A 13213-nucleotide genomic window follows, 5' to 3' on the forward strand; every position below is an offset into this window, starting at 1 on the left:
CATTGACAGAACTAAGCTAGACAGACCCTGATAGGAACTCCCTATGTGCCAGGCAAATGGAAGGCATGTAAGAGAGTACACTGGTGCTTTACAGGAAGTAAGAAGAATGCCAGTGCTGGTAATACAATACCCACAATTCCAACACGTGGGTGCACTGAGGCAAGATTGTAATCATAAGGCCAGGCTGGGCTCCTCTGCAGTGAAACAAAATGAACAAAAATAATCTAATGAAAAATGGTGTTTGGAAGAGGGCAGAAAAAAAAAAACTTAATAAGGAAAAGTAAATTATTGTAAAGAGAGGGCTCTGTCTTACCCAACCTAGTCAACAAACAGAAGGATGCTTAGAACCTAAGATTACATAAAGCAATTAAATTGTTGTGTTTGTAGCATCTCTGAATTTACCATATATGACAATGACAGCCCAACAGAGGGAAAAGGAACAAAGCTATGGAGGGCAATGTTTACCTATCTTACCAGAATCAAGTCTATATAAACATCAAGTAAATTCTAATAAGATACTCTTTGAAAATTAGTAAAGCCATTAAAATGGCATGGGAGATGATACCATGTAATACAAAGTCATAGTAAAAGCCAGACCCTCCCCCCCACAAAACAAAAACAAAACAAAACAAACAAACAAACAAAAACCCACACTAAAGATACAGAAAACAAACAGCAAAATGGCAGACAAAAGTCCACAGTAAGAACTCTGTGAACTGATTAAATAATGCAAAGACAGAGGCTGTCTGGCTCAAAGAAAATCAAGATGTGGGCCAGTGAGAAGGCCCAGCAAGGAAAAGCACTGCTATGAGAACCTGACAGCCCAGCTGGACTCCCACAGAACCAGACTCTAAAGCCGTCCTCTTACACAGAGTGTACTGGCTGTGCCAGACAGTGCCATAGCACATACATGTTCACACTCATATTTACATATCATGTATATACACACAAATAATAAACACATTTCAAAACTAAGATACAACTATATGCCTTCTTTTGGTTCAAAAGCAATCTAAATAAAAGCCAGTCCTAGTGGCATACACATCAGAGGCTGACTGTGGGTTCAAGCCTAACCTAGTTTATACAGAGTAAGTTCTAGGATGGCCTGAACTACACAGTGAAACTATGTCAAACAAACACACACACACACAAACAAACAAACAAACAAACAAAAACCAACTAAGCTGAAAATGAAGGATGGAAAAAATATATCATGCAATCAGAAACCACAAGACAGTTGGACTAGCTATACAAATATAAAAATAGTCTCTAGGACAAAAATGTTAGTAAAACATTTCAATGAGAATATAAAAAACACTATAATTAAAAAGTAACAAAACTGGGGCGAGGCATGGTGGCGCACGCCTTTAATTCCTGCACTCGGGAGGCAGAGGCAGGCGGATCGCTGTGAGTTCGAGGCCAGCCTGGTCTACAAAGTGAGTCCAGGACAGTCAAGGCTACATAGAGAAACCCTGTCTCGAAAAACCAAAAAAGTAACAAAACTGAAGGGAGAAAGACACAATTCGGCAATAACAGTTTGTTTCAATATCATCTTGACAATGGATTGAACAAGACACAAAACCAATAAGGATACACAAAACATTAACACTATTAACCAAGCACCTACAGTTTCACCTAACACTAACAGAATACGCACTCTGCTCAAACACATTTGCTGGTTTAGCCCATATGCTAAGCAAAAAAAAACACCAAGTTATAAAAAAAAGTTAAAATAACTGAAACCATACAGAGTATGTCCTTAAGCCACACCAAAATTAGAGACTTAAAAAAAAAAAAAGCAGAGCAGAGAGAGTCGTCGTAAGTATGTGGAAAATGAACAATATATTCCTAAATGACTAAAGCAGTGGTCCTTGATCTTCCCAATGGTGTGACCCTTTAATACAGTTCCACAGATTGTGGTGAGTCAGTCCTACCATAAAATTATCTCGCTGATACTTCATAACTAATTTTGCTACCGTTATGAATCAGAATGTAAATATTTGTTTTCTGATAGTCTTAGTGAAAGGGTTGTTTGATCCCACCCCTAAGCAGTCACCACCCACAGACTGAGTACCACTGGACTACGTGTCAAGAGAGAAACAAAGATCACTTAGCACACGGTCAGCTCTAATCTAGGACATTTGACCAGATTACAATGACCTGTGGGTAAGAACAAGAAAAACCTGACACTTCCCATTGATTTTAATCAAAATAGTGAGTTAAGTACATCAGGCTCACATCTGCCAGGAACAGATGCTCATTAGGATGAAAGTCAAGAGGATTATGCAGGGCAGATAACATACCCTATATTACTCAGCCCCTATCTTTGGAAGATTTTTGTTCTTCCAGTAATTAACAGGAAGCTGTCCCATTCAACCTCAAACATGTTGAAAACTGTTATAAGATTAAGAACCTTTTGGGAGATCCTCTTTACTTGATTGAACTCAAGCAAAATGGCTCAGAAAACAGAAGAGAGTTAGGTAGAACAGTTTTAATCTCCCATATCTGCATCTCATATATTATACTAGGCAAAACTTCTCTGCTGGGTAGAAGTGCTGTCACCACCACCTACTTCACAAGGTGGAACAATGATTTACAGAAACAGGGTATGGGAGAGTACTAAGGACTACACCTCATCCACTGAGGCAGTGCTCAGCTTCATTCAGTCCTTGTCTGCTAAAAAGTCAAAAGGAGGAGCTACATGCTACATGCCCTGCCCCAGATACATGTTAGAGATGCCATAGCACTTAAGTGTACGTATACTTTTTAAAATACGGGTTCAGAATCTGTGCTGCCATGGGTTGATAGTTGGTTGGAGACCAGTAGAAACCTACAGAATTGTGAAGGCTGCAAACAAAAAGATAGAAGAGAAGAAATGAAGATTAACAAACCACTGGTACTCAGGGGCAAAGGGCTTCATTTTTCCATGAGAAGTCTCAGGCTCTGGCTAGAGAAAGCGAATTGAAAGAATCTTAATTTTCCACAAATCTACTTTTATTGATGATGTTCAGAATAGCTTTGCTAGCACTGGAGACTCATTTGCCATCACAGTATTGGTCACAACGCCTAAAACTGCAGTTGTGTGCTTGCTTCATCCCTCTATATCTGCCAAATTTCCAAACTTCCCTTTTGCAAAAAAGGTGCTCACCACACAGAGGTTCTATTTATGTTTGGAACCAAGAATTAAGCAGCACTTTAAGGTATGATCCACCATCAAGATTCCAAGACACAGGAGGGCAGGGATTCTGTCTGTTTTGGTTCAGGCTAGCCTGTTGCAGTCCCCAAGATTGTGAACTGGAAAAACCTGTTTCTAGTTGAGGTGTGGCTTAGCTCTAGCACAAACCTTTAATCCAAGAACTTTCTGTTTATTGTAAACAGGTAGTTGTGATATGGCTCAGCCCTGTCACACACCAGGAGCTTTCTGTAAGTAAAAGCTAAATAAAGCCAACCATAGGTTGAGAGATGGAGTAAGTAACTAGTTGATAGGGAGTGAACATTAAGTAAACACAAGGAGGGACACTGAGTTGAAGTGTAATTAAGATGGCATGGAGAAGGGTTTTTTCCCTTTTGGGACACTGGCTAAGGCCATCTGCGTCTTCCCTGCCTCTCTGAGCTAGTAGGCTTTCACCCTTTCATCTGGCTCTTGAGTCTTTATTGGTAAAATCAAATGACGGATTTTTGTTATTAAAAACAACACTAGTCCAGAACACTGACTGAACTGTAAAACCCGCAGAACAAGTATTTGCAAAATATAACTATTCTGGGACCATTGCAATCTTGTTCCAATCATATAAGGGAAAGTACCTTTCCAGGGAAATTGGGAATGCTTACTGTGAAAAAGACCAATTTCTCTTGCACTCTTAAAGTCATTATTATAGCATCTCAATTACATGACCACAAGTAAGTTTAATAAAAAGCAAAACATATATATCCAGGAAAACAAGAAGGGTCAGAGAAAAAGCTACTATTACATAGTAAGATTTCCCTCAGCAAGTACTACTCAATAAAGCTTTGAACAAGCCTTGGAACCATTTAAAACAAAATGATTAAGAAAAACTCTGAAAGTCAGGGAAACCTTCCTAAGAGTCCTTTTTATCTTCTATGTTAATGTCGTGGGGGGAAAATTCTATATTGGTTCTTTGTTTTTGTTTTTGTTTTTAATAACCAAGGGACAGCAGACTATGAAATGGCTTAGAGGGTAAGTCTCGGATTGCAGAGCCTGGCTCCTCTACTCTCCAGCTGTACAGCTGAGGCCTGTCCACAGGCACCAGAGCTGCCTCTGTGTTCGGTATACAATTCCAGTTGTCTCAGGACTGACTGCAGGACTGAAACAAAACTTTCCTAAAGTACTTAAAAAGCTTCCTAGTACATAGTAAGTAATATACACTTGGGGTTTTCTTGCTGTTACTATTAGTACTACAATTTTCTAACAGTGACAACTGTCAACAGAATACGGAAGGGCATCCAAATATCTACACACAATGGCAGCTTCACAGGAAGCCCTAATAGGCATGCTAATATTGATATTGAGAAAATAAACATAAATGATGAATAGAAACAATTACTAACTTAGGCAAGAGGTTCTAGAAGTCTAGATTTTCTTCTCTTAGTGGCACTTAGCATCATTTGATAGACACACTTTCTCAGGAGATGTCATACCCATCCATAACCTATAAAATGTTATGACCCTGCCCGCCCCACAATAGTTAAAGGCATTTGTAAGAAAATCAGGCCTACAGGTGTCAGGCCACTGGTCAGAAAGTAGTAAATGGAAAGTAAAGGTACAGATTTACTAGAGCAAAGGAAGAAAAGAAATGAACAATACAGCTGTTATTTTTTTTAAAAAATAAAATAAAATAAAAAGCTTGATGCCAAGGTAACAGAGGTTTTGCTGGCGGTAGAAGGGCAAGATGTGCTGTGTGGAGTGCTGGAGACAGATGTCTAGAACAAAAAAAGGAGGCAGAGGAGCTCTTTGGTATCACTGCCTGGCAGTAAGTGGTTATCTTTCATAAGCCTTCAACCAAGCCACATGCAAGAAGAGGCACAGATCCACCCTGCTTAACAACTAGGGCCAGAGCCCTCTTCCAACAGCTTCTAGAGACTAGAATAATCAGCTCACCTGCCAGGCCAGGGCCAATCAAGTCCTAACATCTGGCAGAGAATCTCCTAAGGACTGTGAAATCCTGTAGGTCAAAGAAAAGACTAGATCCCATGGCCTGTCAGCTGCCACAACAGCATTGTAGAAATCCTAAAACAAAGCTAGGCATAGTGGCTCAGACCTTTATTCCCAGCCTTGGAAAGCAAAAGTAGGCAGACCTCTATGAATTTAAGGCACGCCTGGTGTCCGTGGCAAGTTCTAAGCCAGTAAAGGATACATAGTGAGACTTTGTCTCAAAATAAAACAAAATTCCCTAAAATAACTGGGTTTGGGATGGACACTGTTACCTATTGTTTTGGTTTGGGATACACATTGTTACCTGTTGTTTTTAAATTATCAGTATTACCAGTAGGCCTGGCTAGCAATCAGTCAAGACACAGACACTTGTTGTATTTTAAAGTAGCCTTAGTTAACCTGGGGCAGGACAGATATCAATCCTCAAAACTACCTCCCATAGTGGGTTAGGCATGGGATCCCTGGCTCAATCCCATGCCATCTGCTTCCAGTAACTTCTATCAAGTTACCTCCCATCCATAATCCCAAATACTTGCTCATGTTCTTCATCCACGCCAGCCATGTGCTTCTTCTCCATCTAACCCATGACAGCTTTCCTCTCTTCCCTTCAGGTCTCTCTCCTTCCTCCTAGTGGCCCTCTTTTTTTTCTTCTCCCCAGGATTCTTCTCGCTCTCCCCAATCCCCACCTATCTCTTTTGCCTTGCCCAGGTGGGTCACATAGACAGCAAGCAGCAATTAGCATCAAAATACATCAGACCATCCCACAACAATTACCTTTCATCTCAGCACTTGGGAGTCATAGGCCAGCCTGGTCTACATAGCAAATTCCAGACCTGGAGTACATAGTCAGACTATGTTGCATTTAATGAAACAGGAGAGAGAGAGAGAGAGAGAGAGAGAGAGAGAGAGAGAGAGAGAGAGAGAGAGAGAGAGACAGAGACAGAGACAGAGACAGAGACAGAGACAGAGACAGAGACAGAGACAGAGAGAGACAGAGTCACTCAGTCCCTGAAACAAAGCTAACAGTATATAACATTTTCATAGCCCCAAAGTGCCTGCCATCTTTAAACGGGTTGTCTTTTTACCTTTAACCATCACACAGTCCAGGTTTTCCAAAACATAATTCCATTTAAAATTTTCTAATAAAGACCTTTTAAAGATATGCTTGATACAACTTGTTTTGTATCTTTTCAGACATAATTTTATAAGTTGGCAATGAAAGTGATGGGAACAAGGTAAAGAATGTAATGAGGAAACAACTTTCATCATGAAACAAAACCAAACAAAACCAGATTTCTGCTTTGTTCCCTCTTCTGGAGACTGTCCAGAAGCAGTTGTATAGAACATGTCCCAGAACGTGGTCACACCATGCCTCAGAGCACTAAAACATGGGACACTTAAGCAATTCACTCATTATAAACCACCTCAGCAGTGTTCGTCCAGCCTATTTTCTACCATGTGGAGCTCTGAGCTGGCTCAATGAGTTTCTTCCCTTCTCCTTCCTCACAAGATACCAGTACCTGGAATCTCCAATGTATTGGCAGAAGCAAAGGGGTAGAGAAGTGTGCGTTAAGCTCTTAATTAAAACCACAGGATCTAGCTCATTAGTATCTCACCAACTGAACCATGAACAAGATGCCTTTATCACTCAATTAAAGCATAGCCAAGATTTAGTTACCTATACTAAGAAATAAATGGTTTTAATTTTTCCCCTTCCTTCCTTCTTCTTTTGTTCTTGGCTTTGTTTGTTTGTTTTGTTTTAAACCAAAAGCCTAAAGAAAGTAGAACTAGGCAAGAGAAACAGTTTCTCCACCCTATTGACTCTTGCCTGGAAGAAAGAAATTGCATATAGGACCCAACAGACTTTCAGCCAATGCTAAGAGACTATTATATCAATGCAGGAGAAAGATTAAGCTTTCCTGCCTTTCATAATTTCAAAATCCAAAGAAAGTTTCCTTACCTGCCAGGACCCTGTTAACAGAAGAATGAGTAGCCAAGCCAGGCTGTCCACGTTCATGAAAAATTCCAGCATAAGGTAAATACTCAGGCAGCAAAAAACGCCTATAAGAAGGAATCACATGTGAAAAGCCACTAAAGACTACCAAACAACAAAAGAGATACTACAGACTCTCGCAATCGGGTGTACAACTATGACCCTAACACATGGGAGGCTAAGGCTGGGCCCTAAAACATAAATGATAACAAAATATAGCCTAAGTGATACACTAACCTAAAAATCCATGGTAGCTCAAAAAGGAGTAAAAATCCATAGGATTTGTCCTTTTGTAAATTTGCAACTTCATGTTGCCCTTCTTCTAAAGTAAAGCTCGTCGGGCATGGTGCATGTCTTTTATACCTGCACTCACAGGCAGAGGCAGGCAGAGCTATGAGTTCCAGGCCAGCCTGGTCTCCATAATCAATTCTAGGCCATCTAGAACAACATCATGAGACTGCTGCAAGGCTTCTACTTTGAACAGTATGCTCTTGGTGCCATTTTTCTATTTCTGTGCACTGTGGCTAAATATCTCCCATCAAATGTTTAGGTGGCAGGACTAGAATATAGGCTCACTAAAAAATAATTCCACATATGTGTAATGCAAAGGCCAGAGGGTAAACTGAATCCTAAAGGTCCGGGTGGTGCGGCAGAGTGCTTCTCTGGTATGTGCTGAGGCCCTCGAGTCTAGTTTCAGCCCTATAAAACCATGCAAAAACCAAACAAAAAATAATCCTAAGCTTTCCTCAAGGGTCCTTCAATGCTTACAACCCAATCCTTACCTTGGGACAAAGCGTCCAAGTGAAGGTGCAGACATTCGGGCATTGCGGGGAGCTCGGTGCCTAGCTCTGTCACCATTGTCCCTGGAGAAAACAGAGAGACTACACATAAGACAGTTACTAAAGCAGAATCACTCACCTGCCTCCAAACTGAGGTCCACACTCTAGAGGGGTGCCTGAAGTAAGCAGTCATCTACTGACTAACTAATTCAGTACCTGCAAGCCAACTCTGAAAGAGGATTTTCTTCAATCAATGTGGTCTTTGAACCCCATAGTATCTGAAAGTGGAGCCAAATTTAAATCGTAGGGCCTGGAAAGGCTATATAATCTTTAATTTTTGAAACAGTGTCTCTTTATGTAGTCTTGCTTGCCCTGGAATTCACTATGTAGACCAGGGTGGCCTCGAACTCACAGAGATCCATCTGTCTCCTCATCCGGAGTACTGGAACCAAAAGCATACACCACCACAGCTGATCTAAGAATGTCCTTTTCTTCATTAGACCCTCTTGGTAGAAAAAGACTGACAGAGAGAGATGGAGGTTGAGAGCTAAAGATGAAGCTGAGCGGCACAACCCTTGCTTGCCTGGCATAGGCAAGGCCTCAGGTTCATTCCTTAGTATCACTAAAAGGGCAAGGAGGCAGAAAGACAGAAATAAGAAAAAGTCCTCAATTCCCTCTTTGAAAAACTGAAAAATTGGCAGTGATTAAAAATATTAGAAAATGTACTTCTAAATTAAGTCATGTGAGTTTTTTTAAAAAGTAGATATTTTTATTACGGATTATCAAGCATCACTTATTAGTGCCTGTTCAGTCCAATGTTGTTAATGTCATCCTAGTTAATCTCTCTAGCTATCCCATGAGGTATTATTAGTCTGATTTTACATTAAGAAAACTAAGAATCAGACAAGCAAATCCAGGGTCACAGGCTAGAATGTTGCTGCAGATTCAAGAAGAACTGACTTAAAGCTTTGGATCTTTCCATTGTGCTTCATTGCTTCCTACAAAAAAAGAGGAAAGGAACTTCACGTGGCTTAAATTTCCAACACATCAAAGAAATAATAAGCCAAAAGGCACTGACTAGCCGGTGCAGTTAATTAGCTGCTTAAACAACTCCAGGAAATAAATGAACCTCTGATTTGGGACATCTGAATTCTCTCTTTGGATTACCTTCAAATCAATGAGATAATCTTCAAACTAGCCCTAGAACCAAAGTTAAATACTTTGGCTTTTAAGTGGACCACTGGGAGCTGGAGCTAGCTGTATCAATCAGTAACAAAAGCCTTTAAAGGTTTTTTGATATGAAGAGTGGGCTGCTGAGCATTAAGAGCAATCAATGCCAAGGCTATTTGGAAGCTGATCCATTAGAAGTCAGTATTTGGGTTAGCCCCCAACCCCACCCCACCCCACCCCTGCCCCCAAAGAAAATACACACTATTGTTTCTAAGATATTGTATTTTGTTGACTTGAAACTCTGGGGATAAAAGGATAAGGAGAAAGACATAAGATTATATAGGGGGTAAAAAATAATTTATAAGAGGGATGGGGATAAAAGAGGAATGGGGGTCTGGAAAGATGACTCACTGGATAAAGAGTTTGCTATGTAAGCATGAGATGCCCAGAGCTCATATAAAAGCTGAGCTGGCACGGGGGCAGCTTGGAATTGCAGGACTGTGGAGGCAGACAGAGGATCCTCAAGGCAAGCTAGCTAGCTAGCTAATTTATACAGAGTGTAGAAACTCAGTTTTATCAAAAGACCCTGTCTTAACAAATAAAGTGAAGGAGCACGTAAGAAGATACTCAACATCAACTTCAAGTACACACACACACACACACACACACACACACACACACACACACACACACACACACTTACACTTACCCCCCAATGCATGTCCACATCCACATCCATACAGGCACAAAATACACATGCACACACACGCACACATCTACAAATACAGAAGCTGCTAACCTATAAAATGTGATTATTGCAGAGCTCCTCATACGCACACAAAGAAGCTGAATAGTTTATTTAAAAAAAAAACCGCTCTCAAACTGCATATATTGTTATTTTTCAAATATATAATTTTTTTATGACCAGTTAAATTATCAACTAATTTAAATGTACTACTAAAGTTGTGATAGCATTTCATTATTGTGCATTTATCAATGAGTGTAGCTAATTATCATGAAAGGAGTTAGAAAACATTTTAAGGCAAGCTGTGGTGGCACACACCTTGAATCTGAACACTCAGGAAGCAGAGGCAAGCAGCTCTCTGTGAGTTCAAGGCCAGCCTGGTCTACAGAATGAGTTCCAAGACAGCCAGGGCTGTCTTGAAATCCCTGTCTCGAAAAACTAAAAGCAAATATTTTAAAGTTAAAAAGTGTCCTGTAAAAGAAACACAAAGAGACCCCTAAGCCTTAGAAAGACTGAAAACAAAGATAGAAAGCAGCATTAGGAACAGATTCTGTCCCTGGGCTCTGGACTGAGATGTTCTTTCTAGAAAGCCCCTGTGGAGCTGACACACGCTTCCACAAGTCCATAGATCCACCCCCTTCTGATAACATGGAATACCACTGGTATTAGCAGATATGAAGGGCAGGGTACTAACCAGTACTGGTGAGGTGCCTATGCTTTTTAGGATAACATAAAGCCTGGTGAGAGAACCTGGTGATGTGACAACAGTGAGTGGAAAAAAGTTTGACTCTTACAGCTTACAAACCTCTTTTCGCTATTTTAAAACCTAAGCACAGTATTTTTCCATTTTAAAAGAGAGATGGTATGGGGATGGAGAGATGGCTCAGTGGTTAAGAACACTGGCTGCTCTTCCAGAAGACTGGGATTCAATTCCCAGAACCCACATGGCAGCTTACAACTGTCTGCAACTCCAGTTCTAGGAGATCCTACACCCCCACACAGACATGCATGCAGACAAAACACCAATAAGTGTTCATAAAACAAAAATAAATAAGTTATTTTTAAAAGGAGGTCTGAACTAGTAATTTCATATTGTATAAGTGTCAATACACAAACACACACACACACACCAATTAAAGAAAAAAAAGAAGGTGGACTAAAATATAGCTACAGGTAGTAGTTTTAAATATTAGAGATTACTGAAACATGATATATAAAGGAAAAAAGTAAGATTAAGTCAAAATAGTGACACATAATAGTGATCCCAGTACACAGGAGGCTGAAGTAGGAAGACTGAAAAGTTTGAGGCCAACCTGGGCTGCACAGTGAGACTCAAACATGAGAGACTGAGAGACAGAGACAGACAGCTAGCTCAGATATAAGCAAACTCTCAAGTAGATGGCACCATAAAACAATATACAAGTAAGTGGAGATGCCTATGCAGATCTTCATCTTAGGACCTTGGCTAAAGATGGGTAAGCAGGAGCTGAGCAGCATCTAGACATCATGTAGATAAGAAAGGTGTTAGGACTCCAGCAACAAAAACCCAACAGGATAGGAATCAGAACAATTAGCAACATATGAAACCTGAGAAACACACAAATGAGATGTTGCTTAAGGGAGAAAACAGCGTAAGAGACAAAAGAGCTGAAATGCTTACTAACCAAGGAAAAACCTTGAAAAGAAGAATGTGTCAAGAAGCAATAATCAGAATGTCCAAAAGCCAAATTAGGTGACAAGAGGGGGAAAATAATTCTGGTACAGCAGACAAAGGCAGAGTTTCAAATAAACTCAAGGCGGGAAGAATAACTGATTTTACTGCCTGGAAAGAAGGTGTGGAGATAACTGGAGATAGGAAAACAATTTTCAGTGCATGGGAGATTGGGAGGGGGTGGGGGAAATAAAGAAAAGAGCAAAGAAATTAGAAGCACCTAAAATAATACCATGCTCAGGAGTCTGGGAGCCTGCCATTCACTTCACACAAGGTAGACAGAAAACAGGCGGCACGCGTTAGAAGGCAGTGAAACAAGTGGAAGAGAGAGTGACTATGGTGCCAGCCTGCTGACCTTAGCAGCAGTGGCGAGTGCTAAATACTGGGCTCTAACATAATATAGCCAACAACCTTTCATGGGAAAGAAGTGAAGAAAAGAGTATGCAAATAGCTAGTACTGTCTCTCTACCACGGAGTACTTTTTAAGGAACACTAGAGAAATCCTCATCAATTTTAACAGCCAGAAACTGCCTTTAAGCCAGCAGGACAGAAACTGGCTGGGCTATTAATGGCTTTTCCAGTTGTTGGTATCTGTACAGCTCTGATTAACTCTCAGAGGGGTATTTGTGGGATGGAGGGAACTAAAACCTTGTTTCAAATGATTTAATGAAGAAAAAATATCCTTCAAACCAGCTTTTAAGACAAGTGTTGAATGAAAGACAACACATCTCCAGGACTACGAAGAGATACTGCGCCAATTCTGCTAAATGTCCAGAATTAATAGCCTCAGAGAAAGAAAAACAAGGGGGGGGGCGAATACAAAATATACCTACAGACAGCCAAGTTTATACAGAGAAAAAAACCCAAACAAAAAACAAAACAAAACAAACAAACAAAAAGCCACACCTACAGACTATTGTCTGAGCCCTGACCAGACAGTCAGGTTGTCATTGTTCCTCAGTGACAAACAGCTCTGACGTGAGCCTTGAGGAATGAATCTCTTGCATCAAAAAGCTCAAAAGGCCATTGTCTTCCCCCACAGTACAGCTGATGTAGTTGATTTTACTAAAGAAAAAAAAAATGCCTGTCTTAAACCAAATAACATGTTTCCTTTTACTTCTGTTTCTACTCCTTTCCAGACAACAGAAGGCCTAGTTTGCGTTCTTGTCTGAATGTCACAGTGATCTTGGGCAAGTCCTTTTCTTACTAGCTGCTATTAGAAACTGAGGCCCAGCCTCTATTTCCAGAGACTACACTTACATAGGGTTTAAATTATCCCAGCTGACATCCTTTGTAAGAAACCTAACAATGTAGGTCTCCTGGAACAGTAGATCCTTAATTTTTCTCCAAGGAATAGTAATATGAGATAATCATCATTTATAAATTCTTGTGCTCTCTTATTCTACCTCCTAATCTCATTCACACACATTTACATTCATATGGTGCATTTTCTGATAAAACACATAAGTCTAAGTGGTAATGTCGTCTTCCCTGTACCTCCTGGCTGTTTCAATCCTTTCCTTCTGTATTTTCCTGTTTTCAGCCAGGTACAATCTAAATTTGTTTTATTTTCCTTTTCTTCATTTCTTCTTTTCCTTTACCCAAAATAAACATTCATATGTACTTTAATTGTTCAGGAAGA

The 13213-nt window shown here is 40.2% G+C and overlaps 1 protein-coding gene across 7 annotated transcripts in view; it reads right to left on the reverse strand.

The window, feature by feature from the left end:
* Positions 1-13213, reverse strand: part of AMBRA1 (autophagy and beclin 1 regulator 1) — a 184316-nt gene that overhangs the window by 85890 nt on the left and 85213 nt on the right. For all 7 annotated transcript variants that reach the window (XM_084776683.1, XM_084776682.1, XM_084776680.1 and 4 more), the window contains 2 exons: positions 7949-8029; positions 7134-7234 (listed from right to left, as the gene is read on the reverse strand). In XM_084776683.1, the coding sequence (XP_084632809.1) occupies positions 7134-7234; positions 7949-8029 (182 nt within the window). The remainder of the gene's footprint in view (positions 1-7133; positions 7235-7948; positions 8030-13213) is intronic.

This window comes from Acomys minous (assembly GCF_964271855.1).
Source record: "Acomys minous genome assembly, chromosome: 3".
Taxonomy (NCBI): domain Eukaryota; kingdom Metazoa; phylum Chordata; class Mammalia; order Rodentia; family Muridae; genus Acomys; species Acomys minous.